The sequence below is a fragment of the Elephantulus edwardii genome, unplaced genomic scaffold, assembly GCF_000299155.1.
Source record: "Elephantulus edwardii isolate Elephantulus edwardi_28Jun2011 unplaced genomic scaffold, EleEdw1.0 scaffold00024, whole genome shotgun sequence".
Taxonomy (NCBI): domain Eukaryota; kingdom Metazoa; phylum Chordata; class Mammalia; order Macroscelidea; family Macroscelididae; genus Elephantulus; species Elephantulus edwardii.
The window spans coordinates 13,018,365-13,037,569 of NW_006399774.1; the positions used below are offsets into that span (position 1 = coordinate 13,018,365).

At 43.8% G+C, this 19,205-nt stretch overlaps 1 protein-coding gene across 1 annotated transcript in view; it reads left to right on the forward strand.

Annotated features, from left to right (window-relative positions):
* FNDC1 (fibronectin type III domain containing 1) overlaps window positions 1–19,205 on the forward strand; it is a 104,279-nt gene that overhangs the window by 60,051 nt on the left and 25,023 nt on the right. The window contains exons 14-16 of the mRNA XM_006882813.1: window positions 1,764–2,318; window positions 14,600–14,668; window positions 17,336–17,482. Coding sequence (XP_006882875.1) covers window positions 1,764–2,318; window positions 14,600–14,668; window positions 17,336–17,482 — 771 coding nt within the window. The remainder of the gene's footprint in view (window positions 1–1,763; window positions 2,319–14,599; window positions 14,669–17,335; window positions 17,483–19,205) is intronic.

Below are 19,205 nucleotides of genomic sequence, written 5' to 3' on the forward strand. Positions count from 1 at the left end.
GACTCAAAATGCCCCATGCCAGTCCATCTCATCTCTCCAATGCCTAATATGTCAATATTTATGCATTCTATTTCTTTCTTAACAATTTCTAATTGTTTTTATTTTTTTACATTACTTAAATCAGAGTAATGTAAAAAAATAAAAAATGTGAAAAAATAATAAATCTCATACAGGAAGAAAAAAATGTATCTGTCAAGGCTGTATCCTTTATCTATACTTGTTCTATCTGAAGCTGAGCAAACGATTCAAGAAGCTGGACTTTATGAAGACAAATGTGACCTCAGGATCAGAGGACTCACCAACAACCTATTTTATGCAGATAACACAACTCTGCTGAAAGTGAGCACACTATGAAACAGTCGCTGCAGAAGATCTACAGCCTTCAATGTGGATTACACCTTAACATCAAGAAAACAAAGATCCTCGGCACAAGGCATCGAGAGTCCGCATCATGATAAACGGAGAAGAGACTGAAATTGTCAAGGATATCATCTTGCTTGTGTCCATCACCAACGCTTTTGATATCAGCAATTAAGAAATCAAAAAGGCACACACTGCGAAATCTACTGTAAAGGGTCTCTTCAGAGCGCTACAGGGCAGAGCTCTCAGTTTAAAGACTAAGGTGCACATAATCCAAGCCATGGTTGTTGTTGTTGTTGTTTTTTTTTTCAGTTTTTTGCTGAAAATTGAACAGGGAAAAAAAGATGACAGAAAAAGAATTGATGCCTTTGGACTATGATACTGGAGAACAGTATTGAATATCCCATGGACAGCCAAAAGAACAAACGAAGTTGTCTGGGAGAAATTGTTCCCAGGGTGCTCCCTGGAGGTGAGGATGCTCCCAGGCTGCACCCTAGAGGTCAGGATGTTCCCAGGATTCTCCTTAGAGGTGAGGATGAGGAAGTTTCCTTTTTTCTTTTTTTAATTTTATTATTTTTTGTGTGTACCATCAAATCGGATCTGACTGGTACGGGAGGAGATTGTTCCTCCTTCTCCAGTAGAGCATCTGGTGTGCACCTCTGAGACTGCAGTTGCAGCTTCTTGCCACTAGGTCACCAGAGCTCACTGAAGTTCCCTTTCACATCTCTTGGCTATGTTGTTAGGAGGGGTCCAGACATCATGTTTAGAAAATCACAGGGTCAACAACAGCAAGGAAGATACTCAGGGAGGTGGTTTGGGACTGTAACGATGGACTGGCGTATATCAGAGTTGATGAGGACGTCACGGGGTCGGCAAGGTTCAGATCTGTCCTTCACTGGGTCACTATGGGTTGTACTCAACATGAAGACACCTAACAACAACAACAACAGTTGCGTCTATGATGGTGTAATGGTTAAGCATTGGACTGTTAGCCAAAAAGTTTGCAGTTCGAAACCACCAGCCAATCAATGAGAGACAGGACCTGGCAAACTGCTCTTATAAAGCTTATTACCCAGCAAGTCCTGTGGGCAGTTCTGTATCGTCCTGCAGGGTCACTATGGGTCAGAATTGACTCAGCCACATACCTTAGAAATGATGCGTTATCTTGAGGTAAGGAAGTCTTCATGAGCTTAGATAAGGCCATATGCAGTAATGGGTAATATAATAAGCCTAGAAATGTCTGGGTGGTAGCAGCTGTTGCTACCTCAGCTGATATCCTTTTTACATATATGCCTTTGTCTTTTAGTAACCAAAGCACACGACCACATATGCTTTGCAAAGACTAGTTCATTATTTCTGGTATTATTTCTGAGTCACTTAAGTTTTGTTTGGTTTTATTTCAGATATGGGAGGGACCCCTGTGGTGAGCCCAGACGGCCTTCCCCTCTTCGGGCAGGGGCGCCATGGCAAACCCCTGGCAAGTGCCCCAGACAGGCCCATTTTGAGCCTTGGAGGAAAGCCTCTGGTGGGCTTAGAGGTCATCAAAACAACCACCCGTGCCCCCACCACGACCATGAAGCCCACCACCACTACCACCCCTCTTCCTACCACTACCACCCCTCTGCCCACCACTACCACCCCTCTGCCCACCACTACAACATCGAGACCTACGACCACCACAACCAGGCGGACAACCCCCCATACCAGGCGGACCACGACCCAGCGGACCACCACCACCTCCCGCCCACGAGTCACTACCACCCGCATGCGACCCACCACCCGCACACGGCCCACCACCCGCACACGGCCCACCACCCGCCGGACCACCACCACCACCACCCCTGCGCCCACCACCACCTCAGCTCCCACCTGTCCCCCTGGCACCATTGAAAAGCATGATGAAGATGGCAACCGGATAATGGGCTCCAGCGGGACCCCTGAGTGCCTCCCAGAGGAAGGTAAGCCGACTCTCTCTCAATGATATCTGTTTACCCAACGTGCTGCATTCTAGAGGAGGGGCCCAAAGGCTGCAGGTGACCAGGACTGAGTCTCTTGTGACCACAGAGATTTCTCTTTCATAATCAATCACTACGGCTAGGATTGCTACATGTCATAAGGGACATGTTTACACTAAGAAGGTATTCGTTGTTTGCCTGAAGTGAAAGGAACTGTGTGTCCTGTGTGAGGTCAGGTCGCCTTGGTCCAGCCCAGGCCAGATACTTAGCTGAAACACAGGTGGTATTCATTTGTGCTTCTGGCTATTGATGTTGGTGTGGACAGTCAAGTTGGAGCTGACCCACAGTGACCCTTCAGTAGGTTTTCAGAGGCAGTAAATTGTAAGGGAGGAGATTACCCATCCTTCTGTGGAGCATCTGGTGGATTCAAACTATGGGACTTCAGGTTGGCAGCACAATTCCTTACCACTAAGCCACCAGATGTACCCATAAGTGCGTCCCACAGAATAGTACTAGACTTATGGTAGTAGTACATATAAAAAAATATTGATAACTATGTGACTTAAACAAGATTCAACAGAGCTTTTATACTGGATGGCCCAGGGCACTCACGTGAGACTCGGAGACACTTTCCCAAGAAGAATTGGCAGGTGCAGGGGTTTCCAACCAGTTCAGAGAAGGAGAAGAGGGCGTTTTGTAGCACCCCCTTTTCTGCGTGGCAGAGCTCCTGAAAGCTCCATCTCTATACGGGGTCATTGTGCAGCATCTCCTGCTTTGGGGCACCAGTTGTCCCACTGCCTAGGACGACAGTCTTCCTGTGAGAGTTGCAGGCACGTCACCCCAAGGAGTGGAAAAGACGCCACATCCTGTGGGTCATGTGGGGTGGAGTCACCTCTTCTTTTGGGCTCAGTCAGATGTGGAGACTCCATGGAGGAGACAAAGTCATCTCGTCCAGGCTGAAACAGTGCGTGTCAACCGTAAAAAAGTGTCTTTTTAAGCTTCGACGGCGAAAGCACTTCAACTCAGGAATTATTTGTGTGCTCAGAACTTTTGAACCATCATAAGCATGCCCATTTGAACTTGGATGCTGTATCCAGAGTGGAAATTTCATTTGAGTCAATCTTTCTGTGGAGAAAATCCAAGTAAACAAGAAAACTTGATCTATCTCAAAACTCACAGTGAAGATAAAGGATGCGCTTGTCGGAGGAACAGGACCACGGCGAGGCAGACTGTTAGCCTGTCGATTTACACAGTGAGTACTCATTTTATACACCTTTCAGCTGCCAGTATTCAAATATAACGTTACTTTCCTTGACCTCTTACATCATACTCTTACTCATAGATGAATGTATTTCTTTTTAAAACCTAGGAAAATAACTATTTGCATAATAATTGATTGTAAAGAGAGAAGTAACTGTTTCGGATTTAGTTTTATTTCTATTATGATTGCTTGCATTTTGTTCTGTCTCCTCTCATGTAAGTCCTATTGTTGATTTTGGGTGGTGGGGCCGTTGAGTCAACGCTGACAGACAGTGACCCCAGTACAGCAGAACAGAGCCCTGCCCTGGCCCCTTCCTTGCCATCTCTGCTGTGCCAAAGACGGTGAGGTTGGCACAGGATAGAGCAGGGTTTAGAGCTCTTATACCTAGGGTTGATATGAGTCGCAAGTGACTCGATGGCACACAACAACAACGTCAACTCGTCTCCTTAAGGGTCTTCCTCTTTCCTTACCTGTTTCCTTAAGTATGAGGTGCTTCTCCAGGGACAGGCATCTCCTGATAACTGTCCTTATCGCATGCACATTTGTATTTTCAGACCTTGTTTAATATGAAAATGAATGGGTTGGTGTGTTGTTGTTTTTTTTTTTAATTTGTATGTGTTTGTTCTGTTTTGAAATCATGGATTACGTGTGTGTAATTTTTGTTTTTCACTTCACTCATGTTCATTCTTCTGTTTCCTTAGTCTGAGCCAATGGAGTATTTAAGTAGTCATTATAATTTTGAAAATGAATTTAAGTTAGTGCAAAGCCCAAGAGAGAAAATAGTCACAATAAATCCTGTCCACAAGTGTTCACAGCAGCATGATTCATAATGACTCCAACGAGAAAACCACTCAGATGCCCAATAGCTTGCAGAGAAACCCAATGTCCGAGTGTAATATCCTAATTTACTGTCAGTTTTTATTTTTAAACACTTCTATATGGCCCTTGTTCCTTTTTAAAAATTTCTGCTGCTTTGTTAAGTTTTTAAAACATTTTATTCTGTGCCTTAGTTCTAATCATAGTTATTTTTGTTTGAATATTTTTCAAACAAACTTATTAAGATATAATCAATGTAACAAAGTCTACTCTTTTAAGTGTACAATTTATTGTTGTTGTTGTTGTTGTTGTTATGTGCCGTCAAGTCGTTTCCGACTCATAGCGACCCTATGCACAACAGCCCTAAACCCTGCTCTATCCTGCGCCAACCGCACCGCCTCCGATACACCCATCCCGATTACCCCAGTCACTGAATCAATCCACCTCATAGAGGGTCTTCCCCTCCTGCGCTGTCTCTCCACCCTCCCAAGCATGATGTCCCTCTCCAAGGACCCGTCCCTCCTGGCAACATGTCCAAAGTATGTCAGACGAAGCCCCAGAATCCTTGCCTCCAAGGAGTAGCTTGGTTTAATCCTCTCCAAGATGAATCTGTTTGTTTTCCTGGCAGTCCAGGGTACATTCAGTACCCTTCTCCAGCACCACAGCTCAAAAGCATCCACTCTCCTTCTGTCCTCCCTAGTCATTGTCCAACTCTATGATGCATAACAAGCAATTGCAAATACCATGGCCTGTATCAGGTGCACCTTAGTCTCCAGAGAGACACTGTTGCTCCTGAGTACCTTTGAGAGGTCCCTAACAGCAGACTTTCCCATCGCGATATGCTTTTTGATTTCCTGACTGTTGGTACCAAGAGTGTTGACTGTGGAGCCGAGCAAACTGAAGCTGTGAACAATCTCAATCTCTTCGTCATCCATCCTGATGCTGCCAATTGGTCCAGTGGTGAGAATCTTTGTCTTCTTGACATTGAGCCTCAGTCCATACTGAAGGCTACAGTCCTTGACCCTTCGCAGCAAGTGCATGAGGTCCTCCTCAGTTTCAGCAAGCAGGGTTGTGTCATCTGCATAACGCAGATTGTTAATAGATCTTCCACCAATCCTGATGCCACAATTCTCCTCATAGAGCCCAGCCTCTCGGATAATCTGCTCTGCATGCATGTTGAAAAGGTATGGAGACAGGATGCATCCCTGGCGTACACCCTTCCCAATTTTGAACCATGCAGTGTTACCCTGCTCTGTTCTGACTACTGCCTCTTGGTCCAAGTATAGGTTTCGTATTAGCACAATTAAATGTTCTGGGATTCCCATTCTTCTCAGAGTCAGCCACAGTTTGTTATGATCCACACAGTCAAATGCCTTTGCATAATCAATGAAACACAGATAGACATTCTTCTGGTATTCTCTGCTTTCAGCCAAGATCCATCTAACATCAGCACAATTTATTCGTTTTTTAAAAAAAATTCACAGAGATGTGAAAAGTTTTGTAACCTTTTCATCACCCCCACCCCACCCCTCTGCGTTCCGTAGCAGTCTGTCCCCTCCCGCTCCCTCCCAGCTCATGGAGACTACCGGTCACGCTCTCTCTGGGTTTTCCTTTCCTGGTCATCTCATGTCAATGGCATCATATGATCGTGTGCCTTCTTTCACTTTACATGATGTTCTCAAGGTTGATCCATGTTGTAGCATGTGTCAGCTCTTCGTGCCTTTTTATGACCAATAATATCACATTGCACGCATTTCCCATACTTGTTTATTAGTTCCTCTCTTGGTCGGCATTTGGGTTGTTTTCAGGCTTGCCCTCTCATGATTAATGATGAACATTTGTGCACAGGTGTGAGTGGGGACGTATGGCTTTACTGCGCTTGGGTACACACATTGTTATGAAATGACTAGATCTTGTAGAAACTCTTTAAGGAGATGACAAGCTTTTTCCTCCAGTATTTATGCCATTTTACATTTCTACTTTCTCCACATCCTCACTCCTCTTGCTGTTATTGTTGTTGTTATGTGCCATTGAGTCAGAACCGACTCAAAACTGGCCCTCTAGCAGGTTTTCAGAGGAGACTGCCCATCTTTCTCCCAAGAAGGAGCTGGTGGATTTGAACTCCATGCCTTAGGGTTGTCAGCTCAACTCCTTATCACTAGGTCACCAGAGCTTCCTCAGCACATTTGTCATGTCTTTTGATTATAGCCGTCCTAGTGGGAGTGGCGCGATGCCTCCTTGTTCTCTGATGGTTAATGAAGGGGCCTTTGTTGCTAATCCTAAAGTGATGCCTTTCTGGTGGTTCAACTGTGCCAGCAGCTCTACCAGTGAAAGAAAGAGGAGCAGATGCTTCCTGTGTGCTTTACAGCCCCGGAAATCCGCTGGAGCTACAAGTCGGTTCCCACTCAATGGCAATGAGAACGATTAATGGTATTGACATCGATTTTAAAAATCTTTTCCAGGATGAATTCTGAAAGTAAAGGGAGCCTGGCTAGCTTTTGTGTCCAGACAAATCTTTGTGAAGAACTAAGCCCTTAGGTTACTAACCAAAAGGTCTATAGTTCGAATGCGCCCAACGGTCTGCTGGAAACAAAAGGGCATTCTCCTCCCATAAAGATTAAAGCTTCAGAAACCTGGTGGAAGGTCACGATCAGATGGAATTGACTTGACAGCAGTGGATTTTTGCCTTCTATTTATATCAATAACATGCTGCTTCTGCGTTTCACTCCCAACTGAGCTCTCCCTCCAAATGATATTTTTTAAAAGAAAATTTTATGTTATGATTTTAACGAATGTTTACAGAGAAGTTAGATGTTCATTCATTCATTGTTGCACATTTTGCCTCCTTTCCCTCCCCCAGTTCACTTTTTAAAAATACTCATTCATTGGTGAACAATTACCTACCTACCTGCCCACCCACCCACCCACCCCCAGTCCTCTTTGCAATGATATACCTCTTATTCTGGGCTGTTGTATTTATAATGCCTAATCATTCATTCCCTTTAGACAGTTCTTTCTTCACCTGTTCCAATGCAATGGTCCTTATGTATCCACTCTTATCCTATTCTCCTCCTAACCCCCCAATGTCAGACCTGCTTTATAACAGCGTGCTATGCAGTATTTGGCCTTTTGTAACTGAGATACTTCACTCAGTATGATGTGCTCCAGGATCTACCATGTTATGTAATGTTTTACGAGTTCATTGTTTTTTTCAGTGCTGTGTAGTATTCCATTGTGTGAACACACCATCGTCTTTTTACCTGTTTGTTTACTGATGGACACTTGGGTTGCTTCCCTCTCTTTCCTATTGTGAAGAACACAGCAATATACATGGGTGTGCATATATCTGTTTGGATGTCACCTCTGGTTACTTAAGGTTCTATTCCCAGTAGTGGAATTGCTGGGTCAAATGGTATTTCTATTTCCAGCTTTTTTGAGAAAGAGCTAGACTGACTTCCAGAGAGGCTGCACCATTTTACACTCCAAAGTTCACTTCAGTGAAGAAGAGTTCCAGTCTCTCCACAACCTCACTGAGTGTTTACTGTTTGCTGTTCTGCTCAGCTTTGCTGTTGTTACTGGGGTGAGATGATAGCTCATAGTTGTGTTTATTTGCATCTCTCTGATAGCTGGGGATTTTGAACATTTCTTTATGTGTTTGTCATCTGAATGTCTTCTTTGGTGAAGTATCTGTTCCTATCTTGAGCCCATTTTGCTTTTGGGTTGTTTACCTTTTTCCTATTGTGGTGCTTGAATATTCTATAAATTTTGGATATGAGTCCCTTATCAAATATGTCATCACCAAAATATTTTTTCCCAGTCTGTGGCTTTCCTTTTTACCCTGTTGGAGAAGTTTTTTGATGTGCGTAGGAATTTGATTCTTAGACGGTCCCATTTATCTATTTTATTTTCTCTTGGTTGTAGGTCAACAGATAGTTTTTTAAGTGTTGCTATGCAAGTTTCATTTTCTAAGTTGCTGTAAAATGATAGTTACCTGCCTTTGAGTTGGCATGACCACTCCTTACCCACTAGGCCACCACAGCTCTAAATAATCATAATAATAACAAGCATACAGATATGTCATTGTTTTTGTGTCCCATCAAGTCACCTGTAACTCATAGCAACCCTATGTACCATAGCTCTGAACGCTGCCCTATCCTGAGCCAGTCTCACTCATTCCAACCATTATCTACCCCCATTATCCCAGTTATTGTGTCAATCCATGTCATCTGGGGCTTTTTCTCCTGTGCTGTCGCTCCACTGTTCCAAGCATGATGTCCTTCTCCAAGAACTGGTAGATCCTGGCCACATGCTACAAAATCCTTGCCTCCAAAGAGAAACTTGGTTTTAGCCTCTCCAAGACAAACCTAGTTGTTCTCTTGGCAGTCTATAGTATGTTCAATACACTTCTCCAGCACCACAACTCAAAGGTATTGATTCTTCTTCTGTCATCCTTAGTCATTATCCAGTTCTCTGATGCATAGCAAGTAATTGTGAAGACCATGGTCTGTATCAGGCTTCCTTTAGTCTCTAGACTGACATCATTGCTCTTCAGCACTTTGGAGAGGTCTCTGACAGCAGTGTTATTCAGAGGTCTCCTCAGTGTAATTCATCATTTGATTTCCTGAGTGCTGGTGCTAAGAGTGTTGATTGTGGAACCAAGCAAGCTGAAATTGTTAACAACCTCAATCTCTTTTCCATTTATCATGGGTTAGTGCTGTAAGTGGTGAGAATCTTTGTTTTCTTGATGTTGAGCATCAATCCATATTGAAACTATAGTTCTTCACCTTCTTCAACACCTCTTATCCTCTTCAGTTTCAGGAAGCAGGGTTGTGTCATCTTTATAACACAGGTTGTTGATGAGTCTTCCTCCAATCTTGATGCCACATTTCTCCTCATAAAGTCAAGCCTCCTGAGTGATCTGTTGTGTACACAGATTGAAAGGTATGAAGACAGGGCACATCCCTGATGCACTCCTTTCCTGATTTTGAACCATTCAGTGTTTCCTTGCTCTGTTCTGAGAACTGCTTCCTGTTCCAAGTATAAGTTTTGCATGAACACGATCTGGGATTCTCATTCTTCTCAAGGTTAGCAACAATTTATTGTGACCAGTCAAATACCTTTGCATTGTCAATGAAGTGCAAATAGATAGACCTCTGGTACTCTTTGCTTTCTGCCAAGATTCATCTCACATTGATGATAATGTCTCTAGTGCCTCAGCCTCTTCTAAACCCAGCTTGTATTTCTGGTAGTTTTCTGTCAGTGTACTGTTTCAGTCATTTTTTTTTATAATCTTCAGCAGGATTTTGCTTGCATGTGATATAAGTGATATTGTTTTGAAACTTCTACTCTCTATTGGGTCACCTTTTTTTAGAATGGGAATAAATATGGATCTCTTCCAGTCTGTTGGCCAGGTGGTTATTCTCCAGATTTCTTGGCATAATCTGATGAGCACCTCCAGGACACCATCTTTTTGTTAAAATATGTCAATTGGTATTCTTTCAAATCCTGGGGCCTCGATCTTTGCTAATTCCTTGAGAGTAGCTTAAAATTTCTTCATCACCATTGCTTCTTGATCCTAAGCTTGTTCATAAATTCTTGAGTGTCAGCCAATTCTTTTTGGTTCAGTGACTCTGTGTACTCCTTCCATTTCCTTTTAATACTTCTTGGATCATTCAATATTCTGCCTGTAGCATCCCTAAGTATTGCAAGTCAAGGCTTGAATTTGTTCTTCAGTTTCTTCAGCTTAAGAAATGCTGAGTGAGTTCGTCTCTTTTGATTTTCCCACTTCAGCTTTTTGCACATTTCATTATAATACTTTGCTTTTTCTTCCCAAGCTGCCCTGTGAAATCTTCTTTTCCGCTCCTTAATTTATGGTGCACAACAACAACATACATACACATATACATACACACACACTTACATATATATACATATACATACATACAAACATATATACATACATACAAACAAACATATATATATACACATACATACAAACATATATATATATATGTATGTATGTATATACAAAAACACACACACACGCACACACACACATAAAATTTGTTGTTATGTCCTTGCTGTCAAATAAATTCCAACTCATAGCGACCCTCCCTCAAGTCTCCAAACTGTAAATATTTATAGGCAGAGACTCTGGCCATCTTTCTCTCCAAGGAGGAGCTGGTGGATTTGAACTGCCCACTTTTCAGTTAGCAGCCCCAAACATTGTGCAGCATGCCAGGACTCCCTCACCTCTCTCTGTTCTGTTTAACTGTCTTTGCTTGATATCCCTTCTCTATTCAACAATAAAGTCTTTGCAGATGAGATAATAATGCCTTCTACCTCATTTCCTTTTCCTCTTGGAAGCAGCTTGCATCCTTGAATATCTGAACTGAATGTAAAGCTACAGGTCCGTTTTTTCATTGAGAAGTTGTTAAAAGTCAGTGATCTTTGTTTTTCAGGTTCGCTTTCTACAGCAGCCCTGATGATACTGTGTGTTTGGAAATGTTATGAGTCAGCTGAGCACCTTCAAGAATTTGTAACATGACCTTGTTGCATGTTTGGAAAAATAAAATCGGTCATCACTGAAAACAGTTCAGCCCATCACATCACTCTCTGGAGACAGGAAGCACAGTGGAGATTATTGAAAATCCACTTGACTGGACCAGTCTGCAATTTGAAGATATAGTCTGGATTTTCAAATGACTGTCCCTTACCCTCTCTAAGCTTCTCTTGAGAATTTTCTTGTTTTCATTTTGGAATATCTCTGAAGCTAAGGATCTAATTCCTTGATAACATTCTAGATTCATTTCTGTGACTATTTGGATAAACTGTCCAGAAACTCTGGTGGTCTAGTGGTAAGATGCTTTACTATAATCCCAAAGGTACGTGCTTTGAATCCCCCAGCTGCTCCAAAGGAGAAGGGTCGACAGTCTCCTCCTGTGTGATTTACTGCCTCTGAAAACCCGCCGGAGGGTTGGTTCTGACTCGACGGCACACAACATTAACAGCAGCCTGGAATGAAGCACACCAGCGTGGTAAATGGCTAGGGTCGCCTTCCCAGTGAAGAGGAGGAAGTCTGCGAAGTTGATACTAAGTCAACATCGCATCCACTCTGGGTAGTTCCCAGTGGGTCACAATTATATTCAGGTGTGGTTAATTCTGCTGTTCATTTTCTCACAAAACTGGTTTGAAAAAAGCATCCTTTTCTAAGTCATTTTTACTTGGGCTCAAGATGGCACTGTTCTAGAACAGGGATGCCTGCCATTGTCTGATATGAGAAGAAGCACTGGATTGCTCAGCAGGGTGTGTTCTTAGCAGAGGAGCTGATCACCACTCATCTCCAGACGTGACCTCTGGGTGCAGGGAGATGGCATCATTCTGTGACTCAGCGTGAGCCCAGGAGATCTAACCTTGAGGAGATACCCAACACCAGCAAGACACGGAGGAGACAGTACATCTTTCCGCCTTCATGTTCACTCTAGGATGCAGAACTTGCATCATTTACCCACTGTTATTATTTCTACCCACTGGCTAGAGAAAGAATAAAACTGGTTGCTGTCAACTCGCACTTGTCAGCGTAGAACCCTGTGCCACGGGGTTTCTGGTAGCTGGTTCTGGGGACGTAGACCAGGAGGCTTCTCCCACGTTTCCTCTACCCTTCAGGTCGGCAGCCGTGCATTCTGTTCACAGCACCAGATATGCTAGCTAGAAAGCAGAGGCTCGGCAAAATAAAAATGAACAAATGACGAGGGAAAACAAGACTAGATTCCTCAGGTGAATTGACAAGGGAGAGAAAACGGTAGGCCAGGAAGCACAGGAAACGTCAAATTTCAGGTGACTCAGTCAGTAAATACCTGTGACCCAGCCCAGAGGAAAATTGTGTTGGTTCCCAACTTCAGAGTGGGAAGGGCCTAGGGAAAAGTTGTTTTTAATCATTGCACATGACAGGACTCTGCTCACCCCTGAAGTGTGGACCATTTACAACATCTCCTGCCAATTCCTTGGCCGCATCAGAAGACCTGAGGTCTGCACCTAGTGGCAAGAAGCTGCTCTGCCATCCCGAAGGTGCATGGTTCTAGGTCACCAGTTGCTCCACGGAGAGGAATGGGCAATCTCCCCTGTGATTAACTGCCTTTGAAAACCCGCTTGAGGGTCAGCTATGGGTTGGTGCTGACTTGACTGTAGACAACAACAGCAATAACCACAACAGGTGCTGAGTGTCTCATTGGGTCTGAGTGGGGAGCAGGGCTTCTTCCTGTGAAATATACATGGGGGACATACAATGTGAAGTTGCCTCTGTCATTTGCTGAGTTTGTTTTGGCCCCATAAATGCCATGATGTTAATTCAAACCAGGCTTGAAAAGGCTGGAAAAAGTACTATATCGGTATATTTCTGGAGAATGACAGATTTCCATAACAGTAGAAAATTGCAGACTTGGTCCTCTGATTTTTTTTGGTGGGGAGAGTTTGTACACTTTCTACTTCAGTTTTCCCTCCTGGCACTCAGCTGATGATTCGCCACAATTCCTTAAGTGTTGCAAACTCCGTGATGGGTTCGTTCAACGTGGAGAAAGTAGAGGCAGTTTTATGAAATCTAGAGGTCACAGTCATGGAGCCAGAGGGCTTGAAGTTCAGATTGTATTTAGCTCTGTCATTTCCCAGCTCTGTGGCTTGAGACATGAGGGTAAACTTCTCCAAGCCTGGGTGTTTGGTACTTAAAAATGTAACTATTTCTCCACATATCTCACAGCCTTGTTTCAGAGTTAACTCCAGTAGTGTTGTTGTTGTGGACCATCAAGTCGAAACCGACCCATAGCTGACCCTCTGGGATTTTCAGAGGCAGGAAATCGCACAGCAGGAGATTGCCCATCCTTCTCCCACAAGTTCAATACTATGTGCATAAAATACCTGGTGTACAGAAGCAGTCAATCATTTGTAGTCATTTCTCCCATTAAGGGTGCATTGGGTTTCCATCTGAAAGAGTTCTCTGTGATTGCTGTGGGATTAAGGGTAATAGAGAAGAATTCCCCTCACATTTGAGTTAGATAGTCTTTTGCCTCAAGAATTTATCAACTGCACGATGTCATTTTCCTTTTTCCACAGCTGCAACAACATTCCCCCAGCAGAGAACTAACAATTGATTCCATCACACCTCTTCAAAAAGATTTCCGCTCAAATTACTCAGAGGACTGAGACAAAAACCCCCTAAACCAAACGCCCCTCTCTTTTATGGTTAAATCATGCATCTTGCTTGACCATGTATCATAACATGTGCTCAAGTATCATGAGAATTTTAATATAGTTCTTATCATAAAGAGTACCTGGAGGTGGCCAAAGTAACCCATCTAAAATTCTGTGTATTTCTTTTGAAGTATAGTTCTGTAGTGATCATAGACTACTTAGCAATTTTTCCCTTAAAGTGCAAACTGCCTGTGGAGAGGAATGTATGATTATTGGAATTTTATCTGTAAACTTTATGAAAATGAAGGAAACCAGTCTAGCTGATCACAGGTTGGGAGGAGAGAATGGTGAAGCACAGGAGAAAGGAGGAAGGGCTGGTTCTAGAACCTTCTGTAGAGCTGTAAGGCTGAGGAGGGTGAGAGGTGAAGTGATTGCTGTTACTACAACGAGTCCCAGCCTCTACCTGCCTGCTGGATCCCAGGGCCCTTCCGGGGTCCAGAGAGCAGCAGGCCAGGTGGGATGTGGGTAGGGAGGTGGTGGGAGGAGCTTTAAACAGCTCTCTGTGGCCCCAAGAGAGAGTATGCTGATGATAGTGCTTCTCGGCCCAAGGAGAGAGAATCTTGATTTCATTCAATGTTCTCATTACCCAAGAGTAAATGGTTCCTTTGGAATCTTTCATAAATAGCTTAAAATGAAGAACCAATTAGCACTGATTTAGGTGGGCACAGCAAAGTGCTGACCTCAGTTTCGCTTTTCACACCAGCACCTATATATGAATGAAAGGCCTTTTGGATTACTTTCTGTTAGCAACAGCAGGTACTCATGTAAAAGTGTAAAACATTTCATAAAAGTAAAGGGGCCCAGAGCAGAGGAGACATGGGTCTCCTTTCTGATTAAGCGGAGAAGCCTGTGTCCTTGGCACCTTGACCCCGTGGACATTCTGGGGTGCGGGTGGGACTGTTACATACTGGAGAGAATTGGGAAAGATGCACCCCTGGTAATCCAGCATCGCTTCCTCCCACAGATGAGTTCTCGGGGTTGGAGAGCGAGACTGAGATGCCCACGGAGGAAGCCTACGTTGTGTATGATGAAGGTACTGATTTTGAAACACCGCTGGGGATGATTTCTTTGCTGATTAGAAGATCCTGTGTCCATTATGAAATGCATGGCTTTGCTTAACTTGTGCTTCAGAACCCTGAGTCCATTGGCCATGCCAAAGGCCTGCTGAGGGACTAGGGACTGTTACCCCTCACTACCACTGTCCTCCCAAGTTACCCCCCAATACAGTATGATCCAAAGAAAGCAACTGCCAGGTTTGAAGGGCAGCTTCCACACCAAACCCCCACCCAGCATTCACCCTCCTGAGTCTTGCTCCCAGGAAATCAGGACCTCCATGCCCTGAGCGGTACTGACTCTGCTGTATGGACTCTGCTATACTGAGGTCTCACCTGTACTGACACAGTGGTACTGAGGTCTCAGTTGTGCTGACTCAGCTGTACTGACTGCTGTACTGAGGTCTCAGCTGTACTGACTTGGGCTGTACTGACTAAGCTGTGTGGACTCTGCTGTACTGAGGTCTCAGCTATACTGACTGTGCTGTACTGACTTAGCTATACTGACTGTGGTACTGAGGTCTCAGCTGTACTGATTCTGTGGTACTGAGGTCTCAGCTCTACTGACTCAGTGGACTGAGGTCTTAGCTGTACTGACTTGGCTGTACTGACTCAGCTGTACTGACTCAGCTGTAGTGACTCAGCTGTACTGACTGCTGTACTGACTCTGCTGTGCTGACTCTGCTGTACTGACTCAGCTGTACTGCGATCTCAGCTGTACTGACTTTGCTGTAAGGACTTTGCTGTATGGACTCAGCTGTGCTGGCTTGGCTGTACTGACTCGGCTGTACAGACTCAGCTGTACTGAGATCTCAGCTGCTTCCCCTTGTGTTCTTCTTCCTGTTCATTTCCCCTGTTTGACCAAGTGCAAGAAATGCCTGATGCTGGAGATGTAGTGATTCTTATGCAAATATCCATTAGGCTGAGTTTACAGGATTAAGGATTTAAAAAGTCTTGAACCATCTCTGGGCCAGTAACTTACATGGAACTTAATGTCCCAGCATGGTGTGTATAGGTAATGCACTAGGCTGCTACATGAAAGCTTGCAGGTGTCAGTCCACGCAGAGGAGCCTGGGAAGAAAAGCTTGGTGGCCTACTCCCCAAAATCAGCTGCTGAAAGCCCTCTCAAGTGCTGGCCTCAACCCCATCGCAACTGTCTGCAGATAACCCTGGTCTGATGGTGGTTTCCGTGGTGTGTTCCCTAGTCAGCTCTGCCATCAAAGAAGTCCCTGTGGGAGGGAACTCAGTCTCCAGCCCAGTGGCCTCTGACCTCTAGGACTTCAGTGTCCTCACTTGTGGGAATTGTGTAGCCTGCTGTGGCCTACAGCCCATTATTTTAAATTACAAATGTATGGGGCAATTCCATATGTGAAGCAATTGTAGTCAAGCTTGATGCAGGAGTTAAATCTTAAGGGTTTAATAAAACACTGACTAAAGAAAATCAACTTGTGAGAAAGTGAAAGAAGGTTTCTCAATGTTTGGAAACATTTATTAGTTGTCCCTCAGTGAGCGAGGACTCCCAGTAACTTTACGTTTAACTGAATGAAGCATTCCCATATCCTGCGCCCACCTTCCTGAGGGTGGATACACTTCAGTCCATGCCTGTGGTCATCGTGTCGGCCCACACCAATAGAGGGCTTCCGTTGTTTTGCCGACCAGCATGATGACCAAACATACAAGTCCAAAGTCAACTAGATGACGAGATGAGGTCTTTCCATCCTCATTTCTTGAAAACACTAACTAGCCACCTTTTAAAATGACCTTTGACCACTTGAAAGGATAGCAGAGATTTGTTTATTTTCATAGAGTTAATGAATTCATTCTCTTGCCATGATTAAACCCATTCCCTTCCCTGAATCGGTGCTTTTAAATTATAATGTTGGCAAAGAGTATTGGCTCCCACGGACTGCCAAAAGAACAAACGAATTACTCCTGGAGGAAGTGTAACAAGACTGCTCTTTAGAGGATGGTGAAATTCTGTCTCCCATACTTTGAGCATATTGTTAGGAGGGGTTAGTCCTTGGAAAAACACATTGTCTTGGGAAAGGTCGGGGGGGGGGGAGAAGGTCAGTGAAAGAGAGGAAAACCTTCAACAAGATGAATTGACACAATAACTGTGATAATGGACTTGAACATGACCGAGCTCATGAGGTTGGTGTAGGATAGGGCAACGTTCAGATCTGTTGTTCATAGGGTCGCTATGAGTCGTGGGTGGCTTATAGACAACTATCAACAAAAGAGGTAGGTGAAGAGAAGACTTGTCAGGCCTATCTTATAATATGAGTCTTTTTGGTTTCAAAAAGGGAAAAATATTTGGAGGAGAATGCCTTGGACCAGGCCAGGAGAGTAAGAGCCCTACCCTGGGCCAATTCCAAGACTGCCAGCCCATCCCAGGCCTGCTTTTCCTGGTGCTCCTGGCTTCCTTCTTCCGTAGCTGTTCTTCTGAGGGAGTTAAATAAGGAAGAAAATGCTATTTTATTAGAAACAAATTATGCATAGTCATAAAAATTATTTTAGTTTTTCATTTTGTTTTTGGTTTCTTGATTTTTTTCAATCTAGCACTTAATCTTAAAAAAGGTATTGTTTGACTAAAAGTAGTACTGATTTTCTGTAAATTCTCAATTACAAAACCTTCCTGTTGTTTTCAGATTATGAATTTGAGACTGTGAAGCCTCCAGCCACCACCAAGCCTGTGCCAACTACAGCAGACCCACTGAGGATCATTTCCCCGGAAGGACCCATCAGCTCTTTCCCCCAAGAAGAATTTGATCTGGCCGGAAAGAAACGATTTGTTGGTAAATATTGCTTCCTTAATAAGAGAAACAGGCTCTGTGAATGTTTACTCTTTGGGGCTCTGAAAAAGAAGGGCATGACGAATTGCTTGCCCTGGCCTTTGGAGCATGAGTTTTCCAGTCCAGAGATTCCACGGGGGAGGCTCCGCAGGTCAGGGCGCCTTGGAGGCACATTCATTTGCTTTCCTGCAAAGTTGGAGAGTGGAGCGTTCAGGAGAACTTCAGAAAGGTTGGCCTTGTTTAAATAAGAACACTTTCTTTTTTTTTTAAATGTGTTTTGAATGAAAACTTACAAAGCAGATTGTTCTTTTTCATTCTCCTGTTCATGCTCATTTTGTTGTACAACATTAACTGGGATCCCCACGATGCCGTCCCACTTCCCCCACTTCTTCCTTGTAATCCTGATGACATCTGCCCTCTTATCCTGTCCCTTCCAGCCTTCAGAGCACTATAATTGGGCAAATGCTACTCTTTGGACCTTGTTTAATTTGCTTTTCTAAAGTGTGCATGCATCCTGGCGTTCCTGGTGACCTTCTAGGCCTCTTCTTCGGCTGACAGTTGACTCTCGGGGGTGAGTTTTGCTCCGGTTTGAAGCGTGACTGACGGTTATAGTCTTGAGGGGATCCACCAATCCATACAAGAGCAGTGGGCCTGGTCTTTTTCATGTTTTGAGTTTTGTCCCCCATCTGCACATACTCTGTCCAGGGTCTTCTCCCGAGGCCCATTTCAGAGTGCCCAGTGCTGGTAACTGGACACCATCATCTAATTGTTGTTTCAGGATTGAGGAAGTGAAGCTTGGACCTTTATCCCTGTGAGCGAATTCTTTCAGTCCATCTTTGCTTCTTCTTCTTCTTTATTCTGGATAGGGAGAAACCAATTGTTGCATCTTAGATGGCTGCTTGCAGTGTGGACTGTCATACTAATTGACATTGATGTCTCCCAAGACCACGCATGGTCTCCAGGCCCCAGATCCAGCAACTCATTCTTTCATGTTGTGTGGTTATGATTAAGAAGATTATAAAGCATTCCCCCCCATTGATGCAGCTGTGTACATGGATGTATTTATAGCACATTCTAAAGTGACTTAGACACATCATCTGCCGACCTGCGTGTAGGCACGATTACAGTCCCTTTAACCTATCCACCTCTGTAGGGGAATTGTGGTGGTGTAGTTCATAGAGAGTAGAAGAGTTAACCAAGACAGTGCCTCTCTGCCAGTTCGAATCCATCGGCTTTTCGGGAGAAAGATGAGCAATCTTCTCCCATGCAAATGACAGCCTGTGAAACCCACCAGAGGTTGCTGTGAGTTGACTTAGACTCAACTGCAATGACTTGAGTTTGAGTTGGTATTTTTAAACAAGAAACACTTTTTAAAAGTCCTCAGAAGCAGGAAAAAAAGATTCTTCATGGAACTAATTTTATTTTTTTAAAGAAACAAAGCCTAACACTGGAGTTGTCCACATGTTTAAATTAATCTTAAAAGATTTGCAATTGACAGAATTGGTAAGGATCCTTTGTGCTGTCATAGTCAAAGCACTCATCTGCTAACCAAATGATCAAGAGTTCAAACCCACCACCTACCCCAAGGGAGGGAAAAAAAATTGTGGAAGTTCATTTCAGTCAAGATTATAACCTTGGAAACCCTATGTGAATGTTCTGTTCTGTTCTATGGAAGTACAAGGAATGGTTGTAGTGTCTCAAAGACAGCCCTTTTCCTTCACTTATT